This window comes from Macrosteles quadrilineatus, unplaced genomic scaffold, assembly GCF_028750875.1.
Source record: "Macrosteles quadrilineatus isolate MER2022 unplaced genomic scaffold, UCM_ALF_1.0 Scaffold_5__1_contigs__length_97177068, whole genome shotgun sequence".
NCBI classification, from domain to species: Eukaryota; Metazoa; Arthropoda; class Insecta; order Hemiptera; family Cicadellidae; genus Macrosteles; species Macrosteles quadrilineatus.
In genome coordinates, this window is record NW_026542598.1 from 96019530 (window position 1) to 96041212 (window position 21683).

Genomic DNA, 21683 nt, shown 5'->3' on the forward strand with positions numbered 1-21683 from the left:
GTATGAACAATCAACAAAAGTAAACAGATTAGTTTAAATTAATCCGTAGGAATGAAAATTAAGATCGAACCTCAAAATTCGTGTAACCGAGCGGTCAGACATGTTAAAAGCAGCCGCTTGTTTTCGGGCGGGCTTACGAGGTCTGTTTTTCACAGCAGCTCTAACTCTATCAAATGTTAGTTGTCTGGCGTCGGATCTGACTTTGGACTGCCTGTCTGCTTCTTTTTGAAAGCAGAAGTTGTAGTTATAAATTTAGTAACCCACCGCCCACCGCATGATTGTACTACGGACAGAACTTCACCCTAGTTGAAAGAATGTGCAGAACTGCCGCTGAGTTGCGACTGAATCATTACTTTTTAAAAACGACTTGGTAACAAACTAACGTAGCTCAGGCAACCACTGCTCTATGACTACAGATAATGGCATAGTGTAGGCTTTCCAACGAGCCTACCCCCACCACCCTCAGACGACCTGTTGCTCAACAGTGCGCTACAGAAAATATATCGGATTTTTTGTCGTACCCTGTAGTTTCTCTTTTCAAATTTAAGACCGTTGACCGTTCCGGATACTGTACTATTTTTTGTGGGGCTAGCTTACCTGTTGGGATGACTCGTTTACCTTAATCTTTTTCTCGTTTTTACCTTAATATTTTGTCAAAAATGTGAAATGAGAAATATTATTTTTTACTTTTAAAGATTCCTCATTTAGGATCTGTAAATGATTGTTGGATAGCTGAATAATAAATTAATCCCCTGTACCTAGTATAATAATAATTAGTGGAACCTCCATAACAAGACCCTCAATAACAAGTCATCCTTGATAAAAAGTGTTTTTTACAAATCCCACTGAATTTATTCTACCCCTAAATCACATGTAATTGCAGACCTTGATGAGAAGTCGACCATTATAACAAGTCTTATTTGATCCCCATGAGAGTCTTGTTCTTAATGTTTTGACTATTGTAAAATCGCTTTTATTAATTATTCCCTTGGTTCATAAAATTTCTAGCTCCCAAAGAGGAAAAGCTTACCGCATTTATAGTAAATTGTTTCAAATATATTTTCAAGTAAATATCATATACAGTAGGTACCTTTTAAAGAATATTTCAAAGCAACTAACCTGTCTTAAATCCATTAATTCGGCTATTGCATCCTCATAGTTGGTGCCATCTTCGCTATAGTGCTCCAAAATAAAGTCCTACAAATACAAAAATATGTAGAGATCTTACTCAAATTTTACACAAAAAAATCAATACTGTAATATTAAAATTGAATACATCAAAACAAATCCAAACGTTAAATACAAACTCAATAGAGAATTTTTAAGTAGTCGCTTCCTGAAAAAAAAAAAAAAACAGTTGAAAAAATCTAAACCTAGGGTGGAAATTAGGCAACTATTTAGTTTTTAAACCTAACCTACAATATGAACATTATTGTTGATTTGATAGCCTATGTCAAAAGCCAGAAACAGATTCAAGATAATAGGTGAAAAGATTAAATTGCCTGATTCACTTTAGTCATTTTATAAATCTACTTTATAAAAAAAAACATATTTACCTTAAACGGTTCTCGAAAGTCTATCTCTTTTGTTTCTTTGAGACCTAGAGGTATCATTGGCATTACTGGCTCAGGGCTGGAAACAGAAAACAAAAGTTATAAAAAACAATACAGCTTTAAGGTGGTATTCGTACGAGTAATTATTTAAATTTCTTTAATATGAAAAAGAAATGTTATCGTTTTTAAACAAGTAAATAATGGAATTTAACTTAAACTTGTGGAAAACCCCCAAAAACTATATCCCAGACTTTGTACCTTATATCCAATTTATCACATTAAATTACCCTAGAGCAATGAAAAGCATAAATAAGGTAAACCCCTAATTAATTATATCAAAATTTATGTTTTAATTAAGTAATTTTAGTTTGACTAAACATAATGCAAACAAAACTAATCCTATAATATATGAGTATATAAGGCTTGCTCCAAAACTTTTCACGAAAATTATGCTAAATATTTCCTTCATAAGTTTATAATCTGTTCCAGACCGTTTCCATGTTATGAAAAACTTGAGCAATAAATTTACATAGTTAGTAAATGTTAACATACGAGTCGTGAAAAAAAAACAACAAAAAACAATCTGTATATAAAAGTATTAAAGTGATGTATAGACAAAAATCTGATTACCGCTTATATTTATTGAAAAATCGTTGAAAAAATATGAATTAAAATACTCTTATGCTACAAAAAGTATGAAGTAGTTTTACAACAAGTAAATCATGCTACAAAGGTTTATACAAAGTGTATTTTGTTTGATTCGTAATATTTTAGATTCTTCCAGAACGCCTGGCGAACGAGCGGACGCAAATTTCAAATTGTACCCGAATTGCGTTTTGGCAATTGCAGGCACCACCGCAAACCATCTTACTCTATTCAGTTCCGACTAACAAGCACATAATATAAAGTGGGTTCCGACCGAAACAATGCATGAATTAAATGTTGTAATAAATAATATCTATAAATCTTTTATTAGGTGATAAAATAAGTAATTTGTAATTGTTTTACATTTTACTATTGTAAACTCTAAAATTAATTAAAACAACAAAATTAAAAAGTTGGGCTTTCTGAACTAAAAATAGAACGCGTTTTTTGCTAAATTAAAGATTATGACTTTGCAATTTCGTACAGTTTTTATTTCTTTTACATAATTAACTAACCCTCAATCATAGAAATGTAAAACCTTTTGAGTTCGAAAGATTTATGTAGTAATTAGTAATTTCACTTAACGGGAGGAGTTGATCCACCTCCAGAAACACAAGAAACGTCAGAAAAGTCCAAATAATAATAATAATAAAAATAATAATAATAACATTTCAGAACCAACGTCATAATAAACTTAAATAACTCTTTTGGAGAAATAGCCTCTAGATCGTTATTAATCATTATTATAATGTAAGGCTTTCCTTACGGTCTAATAGATTTGTCAAAAAATCAATTGGATCGTAAGGTAAGCCTTAGATTATAATAATAATAAATAACTCTGTGATATTTGTTAGCAGCTATAAGAATTAATTTTTTTCATAATGCCGCTTGTTGTTAAAGTTTTATTTAATGAACTAATTGGCGAATAATTAACCTAAATGATGAGAAAACACTGAAACAATTCATTATAATATAATTTACGCTAACCTTACGACTGTTTGGCCCCCTCCCCATGGTTGGATAGGGCTAGAGTACTATGTAACGTCCCCCGCACTACTGGCATTTCCTCAATGACAAGTGGTCACGGTAGTGGTATCGGGCGAAGCTTTTACCGGTCGACACCCGCCATGCCATCCGGAACAACTCGACCCGGAAAATACTAGTGACACTTCCCTGGGCGAAGCTATTACCGCAGAACTCATGGCAAGACCTTGACCCGGGACCGATTTACTTTTTCGTTTTGAGGTCCATAGAGGCAAAAAGTACAATCCGTTCAAATTCATATATGTGTCCGTTAGTACGATAACTAGAGCAAAAATGATTTGTTTTTACTATGAAATTTGGTAGAAACGTGTAAACTTACTTTTATTCTAACGAGTTCGCGAACCAGCTAATCGGACTATGGGAACGGGGGTTTATAGGGGGTTTTATGGGTGCAAAAATTGGGTTTTCCAATTTTTGACCCCAAAAACATAAAAGTTTACAATTGATTTCCAAACAATTTTTTATTAGTAAATATATTAAAGTGTTATTCATGCACCTAATGGTTACAGAGAAATTAAAATAAAATAATATATAGATAGATTGTAAATTTAAAATCCCAATGTTATTTGTATGGGGAATAATAAACTGTTGTAAACTGATTTATGAAAATTGCTACGGCGGGAGTGTTTTCTTTTTGGAATCGATTTATTTTATTACTAAACTAAACATATAATGGTTATGGAATTATTAGTTTTTAACCAGTTTAGACCCATTTCACAAATTATGATGTCAACAGTACAAATTAAATCAAGAACAATTCCCACTTAAATAAAGATTTTTCTTTCTTATAAAATCTTAAATTTAATGTTTTCAAATTTTCCAAACACTCTTGCTTTATGGCTGTGAATCAAAACATGAATTAGGCCCAAATATTGACGAGGTAATACCAATAACTTAATTCAGGAAAATGAAAACGCAATTTTTTCGTATAAGGGATTACACAATATTTGCACAATGTTTACCTGTCCCCCTGATAGAGTTCCACCGAGCTGTTGAGCTCAGCGAGCTGTTCCTTGAGCAGCTGTAAGTTGGAGTTGACGAAACTCAACTCTAGCGCAACTGTCTCCTTCAACTTCCGGTTGGTGGTCGCCCTGGAACACGCAACAACACATTTAAGTGACTTAGAAGATTCCTGGGACTTAAAATGGTCAAGGTTCAAGATTGGCTTTACGATGGTATGAAGTAAATGACATTAGTAAAGCTTAAATGTCGGTTTCGTATTGATTGTGATATATTTACTAATGTTTTATCCTGATGTCTTATTTGCGTCTCGGGTTTTGAATTTATAAAGCTGGGATCTGATTGGTTATGGTGCTCACCTATAGTAATCAAAAGGTCGCCAATTCAATCCTGAGAAAAGTTAGTAGTTTTATGATGGTTCGAACCTGGACCCAGCTGTCCTTGATAATTGGGCTTTTCATAAATGATCCTAATGAAACATCTGCTCTTAAGTCAGTAACAAAGCTACACAAGGTATCTCTTCATTCTACACTAATCTTTGACTCATATCTGTGTTAAAATACTCACCTCACTATCTCAACTAGTAATAATAACGGTATCCAATCCTTAGTTATTTAAATACCGATTTAATACATTTTAAATTTGATTTATTTTTCTGTCAAAGACGTTAACAAAGGGTAAATGTACAGAACACTTTTCGAATGAATATATCGATCGATATATCGATTATTTCATTCGATATATCATGTTTGCTTAGTTAGGTTAAGACCTAACTAACCGAATAAAATAATCGATACATCGAATAGTCTATATCGATATTTTTCATTCGAATGAGTTTAGGGCGTAAACTGAAGTGCAGCCTGTAAACGTATCGAATGTCATCGACAACAAAGTTCTTGTTATCCCACGGGTCAAGACCGGGTCGTTCCTGACCGCTGGGTCGTCTAATAGTGGCCAAACATCATAACGGACCCAGCGGCGGCCAGTCGACCGCGGCCCTTCATCGACCATGAAACTGTCGACACAATACTGGTCAAATTGGAAATACAAGCTCTGGAGTAAATGTCGACTAAATCGTGTGCTCCCACTATCTCCGCGTTCCGCCATCTCCGAACCCAAATCTGTCCCGCCATCTCCGAATTCTTGAGTGCCCCTTATAATCCCGTCACTGCCTACGTTGATAGCTGTCATTGCATCCACGGCTGCGAAGCCCCGTGGATGGAAGATTTAATGAAATTTTAACCCGTGGGTTAGGTTAGGTTAGGTCAGGTCAGGTTAGGTTAGGTTAGGTTAGGTTAAGTTAAGTTAGGTTAGGTTAGGTTAGGTTTGGACGGAAAGTCTTAACGCAGGAAGTAACTGAGGATTATAGGGGTCACTCTGAAATTCGGAGGTAGCGGTACACGGAGATGGCGGGACGCGGAGATAGCGGGAGGTAACCGACTAAATACCGGACAATTGCGGATTGCAGACATATGCTTAACCACAGATTAAACAGTAGAAAATGTCTTTGAATCCGTGTTAAAGTAGGCAGATGCGGACAGTAAGGACTACTGCTGCTCTGCTGCTTGGTCGTCCGCAACTCCGTGTCCACAATCGTCCGGAATATATGTTGACTCTACAGCAGTTAACTATTAATACAACCTTTAACAAAACAGGCTAGTCGAATGTATCGGAAACAGCTGATTGTTGAAGTTGAAGTTTGTCAAACGAGATGAATTTGGTTTTACGAGCTAACTTACTAGGGTTGTCCAACTTACTCAGGGTTGTTGAAATGTGTCCAATTCAATAACCAAACAGCTCGACTTTATGTGTTTGGCAAGTGATGCACTAGGAAGCATTACTTAAGACGTATCGAGAATGTTATTTAATTGGAAATACCACTCTTAACCCCCAAAGAATTGTGGATTATGAGTTTCAAAACCATTTCCCACAATTTCTATATTTGTGTTTTGTCGAGTGAAAGTTTTAAAATGAAATATAGGATTTCCACGTCATTCGTGATCATTAGGGACAGCAGATGGAGTTTGTATTTCTAATTAACTGTTTCTCACATTTATATTGTTTTGCCAACTACGAATACGACTCTGTTCCGGTTCCTGTCTTTCAAGACTACCATTAAAATGTAAATGTACTTCTTCTTGGCTTAATTACTTGAATAAACACATATCAACCGACTGTCTACTGTAACTTAGAAAATATATTCAATATAATAAATTGGTTATCCTAGTTTGAACTCGGGGCTATTGAACTAGTCACAGTCAAATACATAATCTTGTAGCCATATTGATATTTCATGATGTAAGATTCGTAGCACTGATTATACTATCAAAATGTGTATTTTCTTAAGTTTCCGATAACATTTTTGCAGAAAACACGTTTAGATTTTTATGCTATCATCAGTTGCTCTTTCCATTAGGCCTACGTTTAGGTATATATTGGCTGCAATAGTGTTGGTGTAATTGTCTTTTCTTTAATGACATTATCGTCCGAGTCGAAGCTGTATGTTCGTGTGAAATTTTGTGAAAAGTCTTACTAACCAACATAGATGCTCCACCAAAACCACATGTGCCGTCAGGTAAAACCATAGACAAAAGGAATCAACTATAGACCGTCATCCGTGCTGCGGTTACCATAGGTTCTGGCGCACACCACTGGGAGCGCCATGCAGTTACGGCGTACGCGCTACGTAACTACACCGCGCTTCCAGCTGTGTGTGCCAGAACCTATGGTACCGCAGCACGGCTGACAGTCTATATTTAATTCTTTTTGTCTATGGTAAACACATCCTTTGGCTTTTTTAAATCCTTCACTGCCAAATTCCTGACCCCTGTCATCCACACTAACGCACACAATTCACAAAAACATACCTCGTTCAAATAGTGATTGTACCCTTTGCATTTGTATTCATGCAATCACCATTTTAATACCTTTGTTAAACTATCAACATAATTGGCCGGCGGAACCACAAGCGACGCTCTGATTGGATGTCCTTTCGCTCGTTATGATCAGCTGTTAGCTGTTTGGCGGGAAAGTCACCCGCCAAGCAGCACCTCTGTGTGTTGCCGCCTGACAGCTGATACAATTAAAGCCGAGACTTGACTTGCAGTTTCTGTCCTACCGCATGGCAACAAACAGTGGCGGAGCGAAACTAGAGCGGTCTAATGATGAGAGCGCAGAATATCAGATGTGAGTGTTAAATATTGCTACTCACCAACGGAAGTTTTCTATTTTAACGTCAGGGTGAAAAAGGGTGAAAAATGAGTGGTGAATGAACTAGATGACATCCATGTTTACCGACAAAGATCAGCGGTTTCTTAGGAGCGTTTGTTAAAAGACAACAATGAAAATAACAGTGCCATCTAGATCGTGAGGTAACATTTAAGAAAGTATAATGTCTAAAAAACTATATGTTCTTTGTTGAAGAAAGTTTAACGTTATTGTAAAGGTTTGAAAACGTTCTTCGTCATTTGGATTTTGGTGATCGACCAACTTTGGTGGGAGTAGCTGAATCTTCTACATGAACAAATATATAATTCGGTCCGTGCTACTTTAGAGACCTTTATACTTAGCACAACATAAATACAACACTTGCGGATTTTATCATCCTTGCGGAACAACTGGAGTCAATTCCGCAGGTCTACGGTATACACACATATTTTAAAGCTGTATTGACCAAGTTAAACGATCTGGTTGGAAAAATATCTTCTGCCAAAGAACTGTTACCGAAGACTAAATTCAATATGAACCAACGATTCCAACTCTTCTACCCATCACAAACTAGAGAAAGAATGCACAACACAATTCCACAGAAAGATAACACGACGCTAAAACAACGCATTACAAACACCTCAACAGGAGTGGCAAGTGGCTGGTCCGTTATGTAAAGTATACATAAACTGTAGATAATGAAGGTATTAAGCTAGTAATGACTGTGATACACGAAGGGTCAGCACGCACGATGACGTCACACGGTCTATTAGCTACGTAACACGCATCAGCTACATGTGATTAGATTGTACCCCTCTGGACACTCCAGGAGCAGTACTACCGTCGCTGGCGTATGTGCCAAGTTTGATTGGAACATACTCTTTTAAAGGGTTACTAAGACTCTGACACACTCTTTGATGGTTCGAAAAGTGTGTTGGTCTGGATACTTCAATGGACGCGGTTGGTGTCCAAGGTGGCGAATGGGTCAAGGCTGGAAGTCGTCAAAAGTGGCTTTCGGATACCATAAAATTGGTATAGGACTTAGAAAAGGAAGGGAGCCAAAAGAAGGAAGGAGAAAATTGCCTGTAAACTTGTCCTCTGTCGAGAACTAGGTGTATTGATTGGCTCACGAGGTAAATGGTTTTGGTTCAGTCAGGTTCTCTTGGGAGGCAATGTATTCTAGGTTAACTTCTAAGTAAATTTCTTACAAATTTTCGTGTCAGTATGGAAAAGAATGGGCTTAGTTTAGTCGGCAAGTCATGAAGGACTTTGGGTTCCTCGAAACAAAGGCGGTTAGACCTAGCCGGATCTATTCTTCGGCATTCCATTTCAATCTCTTGGAGGTTAGATGTGATTTTAAAATTGAACCCTCTCAGTCTCAACATAACTGAAGAACTATCTCCACCCTCCACCTTAATCATGACTAAAGTTCACAGTAACCTTTTCCTAGCAAACCACGGAAATTAGGGTATAGAGAACACTTCCTTGTGAACGACTGTGCGTTTTCAGCTCTAGTATGTTGTGTGGAAAATATATTTGTGACGAGAAATTAAGAGCATCCCTATCGTACAGGGAAAAGGATCTTCCTCCACCATGAGCGTTGTAGTACATGAGGTCGAAGGGGCGGTGTTGGAGTTTTCCCTAGACACCACTGACTGGTTCTAGACACTTGTGTACAATCGAATGCTTCATCTGTATCCTGAGCAACAAACGAAGAAAGCCAATGATACCTAACGAGAATACAAAGTGGAGAAGGCAACCGTCAATTTTCGTAATCTGTTTGCCAACCGCGAGTTTACCCTGAGAGGCCATCAATCGGATGAATTAGCATTTCCAACGTCAGGCTGTATCGTTTCCCGTTCACGAAGGAATGCGAAGATTCTCGCTCGATCGAGCGTGACGACCGTGTGGGATACTGGGTATTAAAGACAAACGGAGCATCTGCATAAGCAGACATTGACTATGGATACCATTTGTGTGCAATTGCTATTGTAATGCATCATGTGAGTTTGATGTGGTGACGCTGCTGCTGCATAGGTTGGAATGTTTGAAGGTGCAAAACCTATCTTTACATGATGTCGAAAATAGACTAACTCACCTTAAAATCAACAGCAGACATTGACTATGGATACCATTTGTGTGCAATTGCTATTGTATCATGTGTGTTTGATGTGGTGACTCTGCTGCTGGCTGCATCCGCTTAAATGTTTGGAGGCGCAAACACTATCTTTACATGAGGTCGAAAATAGACTAACTCATCTTCAAAATCAACAGCAGACATTGACTACGGTTGCCATTGCTATTGTAACATGTGTTTCTACTGTAGTATGTGTGGTGACACCTTTAGTTGATATCTTTAAGGGTGTAAACATTTCGTATCAGGAAAAAAATACACGAGCAGTTCGTCTCATATCAACAGTAGCCATTGACTACGAATACCACAAACGTTGGCAGACAAATCTAAACAATATTTATCTACAAGAATGAATTTTCAACACAGTACTACTGCAATACCAACCTGCTAGCTGTTTTTGATTGACAATGGCTTTTGTTTTGGTGAAAGTTCCTAATGACTTAGAAGGTCCTTGATTTGGAGTTTCGTCATCTTGACTTCACCACAGGTCATGCACAACCTACGCTGGGGTCGTAGAAGTGATTAACTGAATTTAATTAGTAGAGGTTGTAAAGTAGTAGTTTTATTTCACATCGCTTGGAAGATTTAAATCGAGTCTTAGATGTTTTAGGATCGTTTCTATCAATTTTAACAATCGGGTCGTCGAAGTAATTAGCTGAATTTAATTAGAAGATGTTTTAAAGTAGTAGTTTTATTTCACATCACTTGGAAGATTTAAATCGAGTCGTAGATGTTTTAGAATCGTTTCTATCAATTTTTAACAATTGGTTGTTTCTTTAGAAATTTCAGTACTACATTCATTAGATGAACTTGATGAATTAAAGTGGTCAAAACATTGCACACATTCATCATGGTGTACAATTTCAATGTTTGTATTATATAATATTTTTTGTTGTATTATAGGCTACTTTCATGGGCTAACATTGAAAAGAAAATTCAACAACCAACTAATTTAAAAGTCCTTTGGCGTTCATCGCTACCAGACCTGCACTTAACTAAGCTGACGCATATTAAATTGATATTCGCTACAGAATTATAGTGCATAAAGTCATGTGAGGGTAATTTACATCTATGACTATTGAAAATCGTAGGTAATATTTATGACGCTTCTCCCTGTCATAAACTGTTCACAATACTCGACGCCGCTGATCATAAACGCTGGAATGTTACTCAGGCCACATGTGGTGCGTACGCTCGCTTGTTGTCGTTAAACTGAATTTCAACTAGAGTGATTTCAACTGTTTTCACACGCTGTGAAAAAATGATTCAATTTTAATATTTGTTTTTTTTTCTTTGCTTGTAGATAGTTTTATATGTGGGGCACTCTACGAAACGGGGAGCGAACTGGTGTAGTGGTTACTGCGGAGAACTTCAGTCCTTGAGGCCCCGGGTTCAAATCCCGCCAAATCACCAATGGATTTTATCTAAGTGATAATGCCGCAGTACCTAGGTATAGCCTGAAGTAATGTGAAAAACAATCCCGGGCTCGTGCTTAGCGTCCTAAAAAAAACTGCAAAACCTGTCTGTAGCCTTTATCCAGTGTAGTGGACCTATTTTAGAATGATAATAGGATTTGTGTTGCTACCTTAAAGTGGCTTAATCATTTAGGGGTTATACTCTAGTGAAAAACTACATACATGAAGTTTGTTTGTACTTACTTGAAGAGATTCTCCGCACCAGCCCTGAGTCGCAACTCTTTGTTGATCTCTTGGTTGAGTTTGCTTCGTTTGTTCTGCAGCTTGCCGCGACATGTCGCCACTCGGGGGTCCGATCCCTGCAACACGCAAACAAATATTAGTCAAAACAGTCAGTCACATATCGTATACAAAGCTTATAAATATGTGATGAGAGGGAGAACATGTTAGCGGGTGAGAGAACTCAACGAAACATAACCTAATAAACAGTCTCTTCAAGGTTAACCAATGTGACATAGTCCTCGTCAAAATGTTAGTAATTTCTCGAAGAACAAGATTCAACAGTCAACTATGACTGAGGATGCATATTTTATATATCTACATACAGTCACAGAAAACATACTACTAGTAGTATGTTTTCTGGGATACAATATACGACTCTCCTCTTAAAGTCTTTGTAGGCATTACTTGAGAGTTTAGAGAGAGCACGTGATAGGCCACATCAGACTGTAGAGTCTTTATTTAACCTTGCAGTATTTTATGATACTTATTTATAATATTCTTCAAAATACTTTCAAAAGTATCCCTCTTGTAGATTGTGTGAAAGTGTGTACAATACATTAAGGTAATATAGCAGAGTTTCTGACAGAATCGCGTTCGATCATAAGAAAAGCTATTAAAGATGGCCTGAATCTGGACACTTCTTTTGACACCTATCTTTCACTCATGTAGGTTAAAATATACGTGTCCCTAACCTAATTGGTAAATAGTAATAATTGGCAAGGAGAAACATTCCAAGCAAATTTCAAAGCTAGAAAAAAATACAGAAGCAAAATTGGATTCTACTCCAAATCCCATTCCGTGTCAAGAGGATTTCCTCTAGAAAACGCGCAAATGACGTTTTATCTTCCAGTCACGCAGCTTCGCGGGACATTCCTCGGATGAAAGCGCCAAGTTGTGGCAAAGCGCGACTCCAGCTGCTGTAGTGGGCCAAGGTCAGACGCAGACGCAGACCAAGTACTACGCATGCGCAGACGCGCCGTGCTGACCAAGTACTACGCATGCGCCTGATTAGCATTCAATGGGGCATATTGCGCATGTGGAGTTATCTCCTACCAGACGACAATGGCGGCGCATTGCTCTACATAGCGCATTACGCAGGCGTGGAAATGCAAAAGGCAGTTAGAGTTGTGAGAAATACTGTATTACGTTGGGGGTAGTGTGTTGTAAAAGTTGCCTCATTGATTATTTGGATCAGACTAAACACTAAATCCAGCTATTGTTGAAGATTCTAAACCAAAACTGACCTATCATAAAAAACATTTATAATATGATGTTGGTGCTTCTGCACTTAGAAGCCTCCAATTTCGTATCTCCAACTGTATATTTACTGAACACATTACCTTGGGAGCGATTTGCAGTTTTGGAAAATTCATTTGTAAAAGGTTACTATACAAGATGCATACCTGCACACACTTAAATTAAGTTGATTTATTGATGTTAAGTGGGTTTATTTGTTGTTTATGTCTACGATTTTGACATATTTTGTGTGCATACCTGTCGACTCGCCGACTGACACTGGAGATCGGCCCAAACCCTTAAAATTTTTCTGAGTACGTCTGAGTATCGAACACTTGCCACTCACAACGAAATAACAACCACTAGTTTAGCAAAGGTGGTCCTCACTTGATATTATACCACAAAGGAAACGGTATGTCATCATCATAAGAAGATTCAACGCTTAAGTAAGAACAGCATAGCAAGTAGAAGATGAGTGGCTTTACCTAGAGAAGGGTGCACTGAAGAGGCTCACCAGCAAACGCGAGAGATCTAAGCTGCCTAGTCAATAATGAACAATGAAATTACGACAATGTTATTGGAAGTAAGAAAACGTTTCATTTTACTTTAAGAACTTTATGAAATCACCTAGTAAAGTGAAACTACCATTTTAAATCTGGTGCCCCACTCATTGAAGTACCAGAATGGAGCCACTCGGACGACCCATGATGCAATAGACAATTGCCCACTCCATGTCAGTCGCTCTGCTCGTCCAGACACAGCACAATAGTTAATTAATGGCTGTCAAACCGAAGGGACTCCTGAGGCCGCCGGCGGAGGTTGGGCAACGCTGTGTCGCAACTGGTGAAGAATAGAACTTCCACGTCGTGCCTCCTGGGTACGTAGACGGCTTCAGGCTCACTACAGGTTGTTATTTAATTCGATTTTTAGTTTCAAGCGTGAGTGTTGTGCAGAGTGTTTCGTAGAGGGGTAGGAGATAGCCTCCTCTCTGTTAGCAGGTTAGGTTGTAGAGAAAGGTTAGGTTGGAGAAGAAGTCTAGGATGGAGTAGAAGGTTAGGTTGGAGAAGAAGGCTAGGTTGGAGTATAAGGCTAAGTTTGAGGAAAGAATTTTAGGGTTCAGTAGATGGCTAAGTTTGAGTAGAAGGTTAGAGAGGAGATTAGGTTTGAGTAGAAGATTAGGTTGGAGTATAAGGCTAAGTTGGAGTAGAAGTTAAGGGTTCAGTAGATGGCTAAGTTTGATTAGAAGGTCATCCTAGGAGTAGAGGATTAGGTTAGATTCCCTAAAGACATGATCGACCAATCCACCAATCCTTGCCCTATATTTTTTACTTTCATGATTCCCACTTGCAGTAAGAGTTTTTGGTCCTTCACAAAATCCAGTTCTTTAGGACGATCAAAACAGTTCCTCTAACAAGGAAACAATATGATATGAAGTCATTCAAACAACAGTTGAGTTCTCATACGGATTCAACGTTTTATAGTCTAAAACTTTACTCACTTTTCTGTTGCGAAACAGAGAAGGGACTCGGAGTTCAAGGCCCCGCCAGTTACAATGTATTTCGCAAGATTAATCGCAGCAGATGAGGCGCATCTACGATGTCTAACGGTTATGAGCTTCAGTTGAACCGCGAACCGCACAAGTCAATGCCGCGGAACCACACAATCATGAGAGGTATTATGTGGTCGGAACTGCGGTTTTGGATTTGGTCAACCCAGGCTTGCCGCTCCTGGCTGTTTAACTCGTTGCGAAAGTCGCCGATTTTAAACTGTGTACGACGGTTTGGTTTGATTACAAAGTACTGTACTCGTAAAATATTCTGTCTTTCAAGAACTTAGTTTGGTATTATGAACTATTCACGCAATACACAAATGACCATGCTTTGTGTTACTTCACTATTGAAAAGTGCTATTGCTTTGGTGATTCTTTGTTTTGAGCTGCTGCGTATGGTATAGAAAATTCTAGAATGACTACTTTATGAACCTACAGAGAAGTCAGGGAAAACTGAAACAAATAAAACCCTGACTGCAATAACATCGACAAAAAGTAGTACCGATAACACATTATACTGCTGCTGCACAAGCCAAAGAAATTTCAATATATTTACTTTTATGGTGCTAAGGAAAAGATTGCAACAAATCAACAATTGAACGAAGACCCTGACTAATACACCAAATGAACGTCACCGCTAACAAAAACAATAACTAAAACAGCAACAATAACTAAAACAACAACAACAACAACGTATCAGAGCGTGGAGCATGCACAAGTCTCCGTTTGACCCTGATATGGTTGTGGCATTATAGGCCTCCATTTCAAATGTCGCATGCCTCGAGCCGTTACTGTAATGACTGCCATCTCTACCATCCGTGGAATCGTCTAGTCGTCAGTAAACGGCAAATAGAAAAGAAATCCATTTTATGTTTGAAATACTAGTTGCTTTGAGTATCCTTTGCAGCGAGTATATATACTCCGTTCAAACAGCCGTGGCACCTGAGGGATTAGGATGCCCAAGGAGTTTCCATGGGGTCTCCTAATCCGTCAGGTGCCACGGCTGTTTGAACGGAGTATAGTTGCAGAATTGATATGACGTCACTGGCCCGAAAGTAAAAATGTTGTATTAATAAGTTATTTAATTGGAACTGTAAGAAAGCATGCAAACCAACTAGCACGGCTATATTGTTATAGACATTCAAGACAGAGACGTCCCTCGTTTATAATTATTATCCATGCCATTTATGTTCTAAGATTCTAGTGATGAAATAACTGTTATTTGATGCAAGTAAAAATTAATAGTAACTGATTAGATTTGTTACTACTATCCAGGCGGTGAAACTGTATTTGAAAAAGAACCTCCCACTGACACCTTCACGTCTCCACCATGAGGAGACACTCCAAGTCATTGTTGATGCATCACACCTTCAACAAGATCTCTCTTTCTCTTTGTCGGAATGTAGGACAATAACATTACTCTGTCACCCCCACCCCCCTCACGCTACTCCTCCAGCTGATGTAGGCTCCAGACTCTTCACTTATCTCAGTCATCGTCTGTTACGCTTTCCCAAATCAGCAGATCAGCTGATGGCCCTGAGAAGGTCATTGAGATGCTCTGGTTCGTAAAACACCTCTCACTTTCGTCCAGAAGATCGTGAACAGCTCAGAAATCACTTGGGGTCAGTACTCAGTATGCTGTGACATGTTGACTTTTTCGTTTTTCTCTAAGCTATTGGAATGTGTTACCGAATTTCTGGAAGGGAACGGTGCATGAGTGAAAAGTCTTATCTATCTAACGTCGACCTTTAATTGGCAGTCCTATTACAAATGGCATTTGGTTAATGCTGATTGCTGCCCATTCTCCTAGGTCAGCACATAACATTGTTATCCTTGATTAACAATTAACATATTTATATAACGGTTAAGGTTGACAAAACATTTTATCAGATGAAACAACAAATCAAGTTCCTAAATTGTTGGAATCTCCAACCTATTAGAACTCAAAACAATTTGAGAGCCACCTGGTTCAAAAAGTTTGGCTTAGACCAATGTTTTCACTCTGCATTAGTATCTGACAGAATATCTTGACCATTATAAAACTTCAAATTTATCTTTTGCAAAATCAACTCCAACGAACTTTAATACCTTTCCTTTAATACCTTTCATTGAAATGGTGACCATACAAAGTAGGTATTTTAAGCCAAGTATGAATGGATATTAGTTTAAACAATCTTGAGACAGTTTTGAAATATTCTCTTCCCACTACCTTACCTTTCTTAAAAAACTAAACCTCCTTTCTTTACCACCTAGGAACAATTTTACCGATGACGCAATAGGTGGAATGTCGCGCAGCTACAAATATGTAAAACAAACTCTGTACAACAGGTCAGGTGGCTCAAGGAACCTGACCTTGTCAACGTTCAAGCGATGGAATTTCCCTTCATTCATATATCTTGCATAAACTCCTGCGGACCTGAAGAGTGTTAAGCACGTAACAGATGGTCCACCGGAAGGCCGCGAGTGACCTCTGCCGAGCGGTGGTCGAAGAACGGTTTCGATCATGTGGATGTGGTCGGAGATTTCGCGGTCTAACGTGATGCGTCGAATTCGATGAAACCGCTACGCGACGCATTCTGGAGACATCAGCTGGGTTGCAGTTAAGCTGCATCATTGATCAGGACATTCTATTGCGATAAAGTTGTACAAGTTTGTGGCACAAGAGTTTCGCCTTTATTCATTGTTGTTTATGCATTTGGTTTGACGATTTAAGTGAATAGAGACAACCAATCACCTTTAGTATGTCCTAAATATAGAGATTTAACACTTTTCAAATCATTTGCGCTAATGGTAACAGTGAAATACATGTTTAAGATGCTTTTAGACGTATAATCATCCAAATTTACCAATTACGTTTTAATTGATAAATAATTAGGAAACATGTAAATAAAACTGTTTACTAAGTATGTTCGGCTGGTTGAGATAGTTTTCAGCAGTTCTTTGTTCATTGGGGTCTATGGAAGTGGTCATTACCTCACTAAGCCGAGGTGCTGCAAGACCACTTTGCATGTAATAGTGATTGCACTATACTTGCAGTACTTGATTCCTCAGCTGGTTGTTAGGCTCATCAAACTTCGCCTATTACACATCTGTCTTGGAAAATCTAATTACGGTTAGAGTTGTACCAGAGAACCCGTATTGACCTTGTATTGCTGTATTTGCTGAATCGGGAATGTAGTCCACATTTAGTAAATTGCTGCTGACTAGTTCTGTTTGGTTGCAAAAAGAAACATTTTCAACCCCTACAAAAATGTATTTGATTTATTTTGGTGTTAGAATATTTGTTGTGGAAAATGAAGTGGACGGTTTTAGCTCACTTTTGACAAAGATCAGCTGTTTATCTAGGATTTGACATCTAATTATCAAGAACATGTGGTTTCCGTGTAAACTTCTCACTTTTCTCAGAATCGACCAATTACACCTATTACACTTCCACTAGAAAAAGCCTCTTCAAGATGTACACGAAACCTCTTCAATGTTCACGAAGAAGAAAATTGAAAAACATGTTTTCAACCGTATTTCAAGAGAAAGCACTTCGTCAGAAAACAGTTAACAATTCCCATTCAACAATTATCCAACGCCTTAACTTGTCCGTTAAACCTGTTGACAGTTCACCTACTTTCTTCTACGAGACAAGACGCTGGTCCATACAGGGACTGAAGTTGCAGACATGCTCAGACGCGTTGTTTCCCACATTCATCAGCTGGCTGACAATCTGTCATTACTTCCTGATTCTTCAGCGTGTCGCTGATAACCTTTCAACCTTCAACCTGACAGTCTGTAATGACCGCGGCGTCGCTGACATGACGCGATAGATGATTGGCTGATAAGTGATCACACGTCGGTGATGCGTGTGAGAAAAATACACCGAGTGTTTGGGTGTTTTACAATATTTTTTAGTGTGGGAAATGGTGGGTACGTTAATTTGTAGGAGTTTAGTATAGATTTTCCGAAGTTAGATGTTTTCGTAGTTTTTAATGTTTTTCAATGCTTGGATTGGATTTTCTCTTCCACCGCAGATTACACCAGATAAAACATACTCCCTAGATTTATCATCCTTACGGACCGGATTAAGATGATTTTAGCGTTAGTGTTATACGTCTTGTGTACCTGTTTTTGTTTCTTGTTATTTAACCAACTGAAACGTTATCTAACTGCATAACAGTTTTGATTATCCTTTAAAACGATGGTAAAAGAATAGCTCCGTCAAAATTTATCTAGATATAAAATTAAAAGTTTAGTCAAACGTCACCAACACGATACGTACACTTCGTAAAAGGTTTAAGATTTTATAAGATCACGTGAAGTCTATGTAACAACTTATTTAAAGTCAATAATTACACATATATACCGATAATTATACTTATTATATGTGGATTATATAATGACCTATGGTGGAGAAGTTTGGAATATTGTAGCGGGAATGGAGTAGGGTCCAAGCGGGGGAAATGATGTTTGTAAGATGTATTAAAGGGAAACAAGATTTAATAGAATTAGGAATGAAGAGTTGAGAAGAGGAAGAGGAATAGTTGAAGAAAGTTGGAGAGAACAAGTAGAGAAATCGAGATTGAGATGGTTTGGCCACTTTAGAAGAATGGAACATGATAGAATCCCCAGAAAAATGAGTGAGCTCACATGGACGGAAGAAGACCAAGAGGAAGACCTAGAAGGTGGATTGACATGGTGAGACAAGATGTGGCAACAAGTGAGGTGAAGTGACAGTATGTGGAGGAAGAGGAATTGTGGAGAGACAGAAGAAGATGGAGAAACCTAGTCAACACCCGGAGGCCCGGAGATAACCGGAACGGGAGAGTAATGTATGTGATAATTGCATGTAATAGTTACACATACATGTATTGTACTTTTGTATGGATTTCTCCTCCTTATAGATCAGCTGAAGTATGTTTAGGATACGTTTACCCAGATGTTTATGTCCGTTTCGATCAGTCATAACCGGTCATCATCAGGCTCCGAAGAGTCATGTTGTAAAATGTATACAGTATAACAAGTGTATACATTTATTTATTTACTAACAAGTGTAGAAGTACCGAAACGTATTAGAACTTAGATGTGTTTTATTATCTTCTTAAAAATAGAAGTAGCATGTATAAACAAACAAGAATATAAAGAATGAAATACCGCAAACAATACCGCAATAGGCAAACAACAAATCATGGACTCGACAGACACAGATAACTAAGCAATCCAGAAGCTATGCACCGTTATATACCAGGATATAATAACAAACATCTAACAAATCTAATTGTGCAGCTGAGGCTATAGACAGATGGAGTTATCGCCTCAGATACACAACCGAGGTACGGCCTAGTTTACGGTTCTGTTAATGACCGCCAGATAGCTTTATTGTACCATGCCGCGTGTATATATCGTAGCACACGCCGTCGTTATCTCAGTGTTGCCACGTTTGTAGACCGAAATTACAGGGTGTTTGTGGTGGTAACACTGGCAATAGTGGTAATCGTGAGAGGATATATTGGTGTATTAGATGTCGGATAGAGGTTCGGTCCTGGGAACGGTTTGAGTTTATAGTTTGTAAGACTGTAGACTAAACATGTACTGTTAAATTTTGTATTTTGTGGTAGAGAAAACATTGGGGGACTGGTATATTGGTAGAGTGTGAAACTTCGGTTACATAGCCCCCGGGTTCAAATCTTACCAATCACCGATCGATTTGATTCCAGTGATAATGCCACGACCTATAGGATTGCCTGAAGTTTCTTTGAAAACAATTTCGGACTAGAACCTAGGTAAAAATGTTACATAGATGAAATGTAAATCCAGTATAATAACGATCCAAAGAGCTGTTTTTTTTATGATTTGAAACCAGACAAATCACCAAAAACGCAACTGGCTTTGTACAGGATCGAACCAGTCACCCTTCGAGTTCACTAAATCCACTCCTCAATGGTTCTAACCTTAACTAGAGTGCCCATAAACATCAGATCAAGTATAGTAGAACCTTGATAACAAGACTCTCGTAGGGACTTTAAAATAAGACTTGTTATGCAGGTTCACTTCTTATCAAGGTTTTCAATAACATTTGGTTAGGGGTCAAATAAATTCTAGGGCATTTGAAAATAACAATTAATTGTTACCAAGGGTGACTTGTCGTCTAGGGTCTTTTTATTGAGGTTCCTTTGTACATGTTCATGGACACTCACATATTGCTAAGCGTATAACTGATACCACCTAAGGAATTAAGGGACTCTCTTACATGATACTCTGTCAAATATTAAAATGATACAACTGATCAAAACACAAAAGAGTATAAACTTCAATAAATTCAAGCTAATCGAAGCTCATCAACCGATTCTAAGTATCAATACTGAATCGAAAATCAATCTGAACAATTTGCCAAGTACTACCAACAAGTCTCTCAGAGCTGCTTAACCTGACACAACAATAATTAATCGAGCGTGTTTCTAACAATGGTTACAAAACAGTCGAGGCTGCACTATTTGTTTCTCCGTTCGTGTGAAATACACTATTGTTTACACACAAACACACGCAAACGTCAACATTGCCTGTATGTTTAGACGAGAAACGAAAAACAGACACAAGCACTAACCAAGATTGCAAAACTATCATATAGTTGTATTTATCTGTCGGTGTAAGTTGATACTGATAACCTACTTATTTATATCATTATCATTATAAGATGGGGACTCCACCTAGGTGCGTATTTCAACCCAACTATGAGTGAAGGATGAGTGTAGAATGGTGTGAGATGATCTGTGTAGCTTTGTTACTGACTAAAATCAGATGTTTTATCAGTCAGGATCATTTATTTAAAGCCCTATGATCAGGGACAGCTGGGTCCAATCCAAACCATACAAATATGACCTCATTGACTTTAGATTGTGAAGTAGACATCTTATGTGTACCAGATATATCCACTGGTTTACTCAAAGAGAACTTATTGGAAAGAGCCTCTCAAAAAGCGTAAATTGAAGTTGTATTTTCTCTTTTTAATCCAGTTTGATAATTATCTACATTAAAGGAATTTTAGAATCCTTAAAACTCTAAACAAAACTACTTACAAAAACGTGAAATTGGTCTCAAATTACGTTCTCAGACATTAGCTAAAATTACTATATTATAGTTCGTTTGAGGGGAAGGTCCCCCACCACATTTTCCCTATTTAAGTTGCTTAATCAGCTGTTGAACTATTATTTTAAAGGTAAGGGTCAAGTCGTGGATGGGATAGATTTATTACCCAAAAACCCCCTAAATATTGTGAACTAAGTATAATAAGTGACAGTAAACGCCACCAAAAAATTATTCAGTAAACATAACAAATTTGCAAAAAATCACAACAGAACACTCTCACAAGTTTCTTCTCAAAAACAATTTGCAAACAGAGAATTATACAAATCACCTTCCACCGCTTCATGCAACCTCAACATTTTAACGACCACAGATGTACAATTTGTTAATTGAAGTCGTGAAACAATGCTGTGCAAATACACAAACAGCTGATTGTATCTAGATGGTGGCAAGCCCAGTAAGTTATTGGCTATCGTCTCATTTGTCCGGTTCGTTTGCAGAACAGTTCGGTCTCACCTACAGATCGCCGCGGGCCAGCACGGCGTGCAATAATCATTTCACCCTGTCATTGTAGGCTTGTTTTCACCTCT

At 38.0% G+C, this 21683-nt stretch overlaps 1 protein-coding gene across 5 annotated transcripts in view; it reads right to left on the bottom strand.

Moving 5' to 3' along the window:
• The window catches only part of LOC128995880 (rhophilin-2-like), a 115915-nt gene that overhangs the window by 8040 nt on the left and 86192 nt on the right, over positions 1 to 21683 (bottom strand). For all 5 annotated transcript variants that reach the window (XM_054420910.1, XM_054420911.1, XM_054420909.1 and 2 more), the window contains 4 exons: positions 11202 to 11317; positions 4205 to 4333; positions 1557 to 1632; positions 1120 to 1197 (listed from right to left, as the gene is read on the bottom strand). In XM_054420910.1, coding sequence (XP_054276885.1) covers positions 1120 to 1197; positions 1557 to 1632; positions 4205 to 4333; positions 11202 to 11317 — 399 coding nt within the window. The remainder of the gene's footprint in view (positions 1 to 1119; positions 1198 to 1556; positions 1633 to 4204; positions 4334 to 11201; positions 11318 to 21683) is intronic.